The sequence below is a fragment of the Pollicipes pollicipes genome, unplaced genomic scaffold (assembly GCF_011947565.3).
Source record: "Pollicipes pollicipes isolate AB1234 unplaced genomic scaffold, Ppol_2.1 Scaffold_3447;HRSCAF=4054_pilon_pilon_pilon, whole genome shotgun sequence".
NCBI classification, from domain to species: Eukaryota; Metazoa; Arthropoda; class Thecostraca; order Pollicipedomorpha; family Pollicipedidae; genus Pollicipes; species Pollicipes pollicipes.
In genome coordinates, this window is record NW_023596297.1 from 20,602,266 (window position 1) to 20,609,376 (window position 7,111).

General features: G+C 51.3%; 1 protein-coding gene across 1 annotated transcript in view; it reads left to right on the forward strand.

The window, feature by feature from the left end:
• The first annotated feature begins 6,784 nt into the window (after positions 1-6,784).
• LOC119092268 (zinc finger protein 628) overlaps positions 6,785-7,111 on the forward strand; it is an 18,171-nt gene continuing 17,844 nt past the window's right edge. Inside the window, exon 1 of the mRNA XM_037215239.1 lies at positions 6,785-6,807. Coding sequence (XP_037071134.1) covers positions 6,785-6,807 — 23 coding nt within the window. The remainder of the gene's footprint in view (positions 6,808-7,111) is intronic.

A 7,111-nucleotide genomic window follows, 5' to 3' on the forward strand; every position in this document is an offset into this window, starting at 1 on the left:
ACTTTTATTACATTCGACTACCTGCGTTCAATTCTGTTTCCTTTTACTTTTCCACTCGACGTTTTGCCTGCGAGCCAACTGTAAAGCACCCACATTTAACGCCAGTACTCATGTAGCGGGCCTTTCGTGGTGACGAAGGTGCACAACTGGCTCCTGGCCACAAGTGGGATTGTTGTCCGAGCTTACATCCGGTCCAAGGAGCCGCCGGAAGCTCTGCAGCTCCGGTGGCCCGGCACGACCCGGACAGTCACGCTTCTGACCTTACGCCTCACGCCTTCACCTCCACTGATCGCTGCGCCGTACTGTGTTCAGCAAACACGTGGCGCATTCATTGCACGTTGTGTGGAATCATTTCAAAGAAACTTGCATGCAATCTTTATGACCAAACGAGGTTTTCCCGCAGCATTACAAGCCGATCAAATGTAGTCTTCCACAAGCCAGTGTGTTTGGTAAGGTGTTCTCAAGCCAACAGTGAGAATCACGGCAATTGCCTAGTCATCGTTGCCTAACGCACATCGATGCATAGTCTCGCACTCAATCTCAAAGACATGTGATATTAAATATCCTTACCTTCTCAGTGAAGTGAAGTGTCAAGGAAATGCACTGCCACGAACAAACACCCCGAGAACAAAAGACGCACACAAACGGTTGCAAAAGAACCCGTATCGCTTATGAAAACTACATTCATTCTGAAATATCACCACCTCGGTTCTAAGAGCATTGTAAATCACACACGCTTTCCGTTATGCAGTGAAGAGTCTGAGACGGATGGACAGTGACCGCAGCAATTATAGATGTAACGTGTGAGGAAGGCAGGGACGTACGCAGGATTTCAAAGTGGAAGCGAGATGGACACCGGGGGGGGGGGGGGATCTAAAGGGGGCACGGGGTCATTGCCCTCCCCCTTGGGCCAAGAAGATGGTCCTGGGCTCCAAAGGCGCCAAAGCCGCCGAACAGATGCATTTTTTAAAACACAAAACGCAGCAAACTTGGACATGTTTGGGCTTCCAGACGTCCAAGAACAGTCACAAGCAAAAGTGAGGGGTCCGCGAGTAAATTAACATTATTCTTCACTGATTGAGAGGATCGTGATTGGAATATTACAAGGCTCATTTACGCTGTCCAGAGGCCCTTTGCGGTTTCTGGGGAACCCATATGCCGACTTGTAGGGTCAATCCGACAGTTAAAAAGCCTTCCACGCTGCACTTACTTTCTTTGCATTTGCTCGGAGGGTCCAGGACTGTTGCTGGAGCCCCTTACTGCTATCGTGTCGGGGTGTTCTTGTCAATCAAGGGTCTTCCACGGATCCTTCTCGTTCGTCCGAAAGGCGGATGCTATAGCCGGGGGGTCCATATGTTAATCCGCCAGGGTATTCGCTGCTCAGGGGCCCTTTGCGTTGGTCTCGGGTAACCCACGGACACACTCGCGATAGGTTTGTGGCCCTCTACGTGATCTAGGACCCTTCCAGTTCTTTATCACTTGCTTAGGGCCCAACGCTCTTGTTGGGAGCCATCTGATGACCTGCTTGCGTACACTCGATCTTTCGAGGGCCCTCCAAAGTGGGTCTTGGGTGCAACGGAGGGCCCCTACGCTCTTGTCGGTGGCCCACCTGATAACCTGCCCGGGCACATCCGATCGTCGGGGGGGGGGGGGGCGGGAGAGGGGGAGGGCCCTTTGCATTAAGCTTTGGGTAGTCCATAATTTGAATGGAGGGCGCTACGCTCTTGTCCGTGGCCCTAGCTGTTAACCAGCTCGGGCACACTCGATCCTTTGGGGAGCCCTCCATTGACGTCATTGGATACAGACGACGAAAAGTAGTTGGAAGCAAAAGTGAAGAGCCCATGAGCAGACAAAGTTCATTTCTCGCTGGCTGAGGTGTAGGGGGAATTTTTGGGGGCTCATTACGACGTTCAGAGGCCTTGCGCTGTTGTCCGGGCCCTATATGTCCGTTGCCGGGTCAATCGGATCGTTAAGGAGCCTTCGCGCTGCCCTTGATGTCTTTACATTTTCTTGTAGGCCTACGCCGCTGTTTGGTCACCATCTGTTTTACATGCCTGGACGTTCTTGATCGATCCGGTTTGCCCCCCCCCCCCCGACTCTTCCCATTCGCCCGAAATGCTTTATATACTTTTTCGGGGCCCCATATGCCAAGTATACTCAGTTACCCAGGGACCGTTCCACATTGGTGTCGGATGCTTCCAACTTGTTTGAAGGGCATTGCGTTTTACTGGGGCTCATGTAAGGTAAGGTACCGAGCCCTGCGATGCCCAACGGCTCTTCTCTTTGAACCAGGACTCTTTCTTTTGGTCTCCTTTGCAGAGGGCCCTTCACTCCCATCGGGGTTCTTTCCTTTTAACCTGCCCAGGCGCTCTTGATCGCGCAACGTTTTCCTCAGTGCGTAGCTCAAAATGACAGGATTTACCATGACGCGGAGAGAAAACAAACAAGCCCCATGTTTGGGCATACGTAGCGCGCCCAGCTTTCTAGGGCTGCACACAGTAAGATGGGTTCCTGTGTTACCATAGCATATACATGCTTTTGTATATACTTATGTATATATACTTATACATATATACTTATATAGACTTATGTACATATATACTTTTATATACATATATACTTACATATATATATATATATATATATATATATATATATATACTTATATAGACTTATGTATATCTACATGTACTTTTCATCTCAGGATTTAGTGGCAGGAATACGAGTAGTTTTGGATGGGTCCCAACTCTGGGGGCCCGCAATCCTGCGTGGTCCCCTTGACGAAATCCTGGATACGCTCGTGATGGGCACAATCCAAACATTTTCGCTGAACTCCGAGTTCATCTCGCGCCGCAGACGCGGGCAATTTCTTGCTGGTCGTAAAACAATGTCGCTCGCTCTCAATGTTCCCATTTTCACATGGGGGCCTGGAAATTAAACGGCCAACATTTGGTCACGTGCATATCAATACATGCCATGGCTTTGGTGAGGGGACAGGTCATGTGACCCGGGTAGTTTACGTGTGCGCACGCTCTTAGCGGGAGGTAGCAGGAGATTGGGTGGCATAAAAATTCGATAGATTTGAAATTGTCTTGGAGCACGAAGCAATATTGAGCGATTGAAGAGATCCCGGATCCCTTCCCCCAATTGAAGGGAAAGGAGTCATGAGGAATAAAGTCTAAATTACCTCGCAGGCGATCTGATTGTCACGAGAGAACGCCAAAAAACATCACGATAACGAAACAAGCAATGAGCAAAAAAGGACCATTGGTACTCGAACAGAGCAGCGTTCAGGACAGCAACGTGCCCTGAGCAATCAGTGTGTCCCGCGACGTCCAAAGGTCTCCGATAAAATATCTGCTCCTCGATGGTTTAAGGGTGTGTCCACCTTTGGAGCATATTTAAAAAGCATGCTTTGGTAAAACTTCAGGATCAGTTACGTCTAATGATAGCACTGGGTGGTGCCACAGCTGCACTGTCAATACATAGTGAGGAGATAATTTTGATGATTTTCAGACCAAATCAAGCTGTCAACGTTTTGTTAGAGCATACACTTCTTCCTCCCTTGGTAGCCCCAGACTGAAGCCCTAGTTCGTGACGACTGCGTTGTCGCGCCTGCCGTCGTCAATGACGACGGCATTAGCTGCTAAGGGCCGTTGCCAGCTATTATGAGGTAGAAAAGCGCCACTTTTGAGCTGTTTTTATCCCACGCCATTGCGGGCCTGCGGACATAAAAGTGCGAACATGTGCTGGTATTAATTACGTCATTCAGGCCTGTTGCTTTCCTGTTTTCGAGGGGTAAGAGCCTTAAGCCCCCAACGCTGACCTGAACCCGCTCCAATGTTCATCTCATCACCCAATGTATATGTGCAAAAAGGGAAAAACTGGTCCAATGAAATGCAGCAAGTGTCGGAACTGGTGGCTATGCTATGCGCTATATAACCGCACCCCTATCAATATCATCATTATCATTGCGACATCGCCTTCAAGTGGGAGGTCATTTTCCAACATAAAACAATTTTGAAACCATCTAAATGCATTTTATTCTCAGTCGACATCAGGGACGCAATCGTAGTGGCCGAAGCCCGGGGAGAAATCAGGATTTGAAGGCAAGTTAGATCAGCATTATAAGCTCAGTTCCTCCAACTGATTTTTAACACTGACATCCCTGACGACAATTAAAGGAACGTTTGTGATTGGCTCAGTGGGCGGCGAAGGCCATTCACCGAGGGCCCTGCACCCCAGTACCGGATAAATAAAGTACCAGTGGTGCGTCAATATATACCAGTGGCATTTAGATTATATGCCAGCGGCAACTTCAATTGTGACAATGTGCTGAATATTGTGGGAAGACCGCAGCATTGCCTTCGACGATAAGATCTAAATGCGGCCGCCACTCCACTGTTCGAGATTGATTTGAATTTAAAAGTGACTTTGCGTATCAGAATCCAGTTTGCATTTGCATTCACATTGTTGATAAGCTAGACTGCGTGCAGGTGGTGCTTGTCAGCCAGGGCTCTACAACAGTTGTACCCACGGGACAGTCAAAACATACTGAGAAAGCCTCTGTAACGGCTGTACCACGGGAAAGTCAAAGCATAGTGAGAAAGCAACGCGTCACGCATAAGCTTCCGGCTGGCTTCAGTGACATCCTAAAACGATCAAGGTGCTGAACATTAAAAGGCTTAAGTTACTTTGCACACCTGAGGCACAGCGCTAATCGCCAGACATCTGACTGACTCAGAGCGGCTCAAATGAGACATCGAGTTGTCTGAAATATTTGGGGGCCACGGTGGGAGAGAATCTGACTGAGACAAATCATACCGAAAACCTCCCAAAAATGTTGTTTCCAATCTCAAAACATGTCGATCCTTGTCCTGATCCGTGTCGCCAACTGTGTCTGGTTGGCTGATGCAAACGTAGGTCTCCCCTATTTAGCTAACCTCAGCTTACTGTGGCGGTATGTGTGCAAACCAACGACAGACATTTAAACAAACTGTGTTAAACAAGGCAACCTGGCTGGCTACGAAGTCACCTTTCATATATCGAACCAGCCCCGCGTTGAAAATACTTGTCCGACGGTCTGCGGGCGGCGTCCCAGCGCACAAACAGGCCGAGCTCGTGCACCAGGTAGTGTCCTCAGCTCACGTTCTGGTGTCTCGGCTGTGAGAGGAGCCAGAGACGAGCCAGAACCGAGCGTCGAGCTGAGCTCGCCGGCGGTTACAACGGAGCTGGTCGGGCGCGTCCTGTAGTACCGAGCCGGCGCCATCTGGCCTAGTCTCGAACAAGGCACGAGCACAACACGGAGGACTATTTCTGGAGTGCGCGTGCCGGATAAGTCAAGATCAGCTGTCTCCTAGTTTTTCTTTCGCTATCGGTGCTTGATTTATCCTGTTGTGAGCAAAGCTGTGTGGTTTATCGCATGATTATTTCCAATTTCACCTTGCTGTTCGTCTTATTTACCTTGACGATTGTCCTAAACCGCTTTTTCGACAATATGTAATGCATACTGGTAAAACTGCCTGCATACATGCAAACATACACACGTACACAAAAACACATACACGCTCATACATACATACACTCATGCATGCATACACGCATGCATTTCCTTTCGCATACAGCTTCCTGATTCGTTAAAAAGCGGTGAGGTTGATGCGTAGTCAGAGACCCTACTCCACCCGGAATCATGATACGCGTTTGCGTGCGCCGAATCGTACAAATTGGCCGAGGCGGTAGCGTGATTACATGTTTAGCATCATTAATTGAATTAGAAAACGACATGGGTAGTGCGGCAGCGGACGCTTTTCAGGATGGTGGCCTATGGCGACATGACCTGAAAACGTGACGTTTCAACGATGTGACCTCACTTGGCTAAGCTTGTGACGAAAGGGATAACTTTGCAAGTTAAGGCTGCTGCTCATTTACCACGACATTTCGCACGCTCTCGTAGAGTCGTGTAGCTGGTTGATTGGACCAGAAAAAACGCTTGCCTTGTGGCGGAAAACCCAGGCACCAGCCGAAAGTGTAAGGTGGCAAGCATTGGCACCTTCTGTGTGCATTGGAACTTCTACGAGGTTTGTTTACGTCGCTGGCTGGAGCCATTTGCCTAATTTTGAGAGGTTAGGAGTCATCCATGAAATCAAAATAAAGCATATAGACGAATGTCTGCTGTCATCGAGTCTCTGCATAGGTTGGATCATGGCTGAATGGCGATCAGAATGGCTGCGATTCAATCGCTGAGTCGCCGTTAGCTGAACTGAAACTGAAAGTCAACATCTTTCGACCCGACGAGTGAAGTGGCCGGGCGGCAAGCCGTGAGCGGCTGTTGTTACTGCTCCTGGCGCTGTCCCGCGGCTGTTGTTACTCCTCTCTTCGCTCCACTCCGTCCCCCGCCTCAACAGACACCCTCTGCCACGCATGCTCCGCTACCGCGCCTCTGCCGCTTCATCCCCTGCTGCCGCGCACCGGCCCCGCAAGCCGCTGCTCCAGTACCCTCTTATTCTGCCGCCCCTGGCTCCGCCCCAGCCGCTGTACCCCGGTCCCTCACCCCCCGCTGTCGTACCCCAGTCCCTGCTCCGGGGCCCCGCTCCCGCAGCAGCAGAGCCCGGACGTCCGCTGGCGCGGCGGCCGGCCGCGGCGCCCTCCGCCGCTCGTTAGTCGGGTGCCGGTGTCGCTCGGAGGTGGACGCGCCGCCCGCAGCCGTGTGACTCAGCGGCGCTGCCCCGTCGCCCGGCCGTGTGCGCGCGCCGCACCGTGGGAAAGCCGCCGGCAGCGTGGGAGCATGACGGTAGGTGGCCGGCTCAGGTGCGCCGCCGCGGTATGTGTTGGGGCGCGCGGCGCAGCGGGGGCGGGGAGGGTGTTGGTGTGCCTGGTGACGGGTGATGGAGCGGGGCGCCGGGCGGGAGAGGAGTGGGGGGGGGGAGGGGGGCTCGTCTCCCGGCGACGCCTCGCCGCGGGTTTGATCTAGAGCGGTTCGCCAGTGCCACGCGGGCTGTTTGTTTGAGATATGTCATCATCTGTATTCACATGGGCGCACTCTTCGCAGTTTGGTCGTTCGTGGAAGTACTACGATAATTCATAACACGTGGACGGTAAACTCGGATTTCTC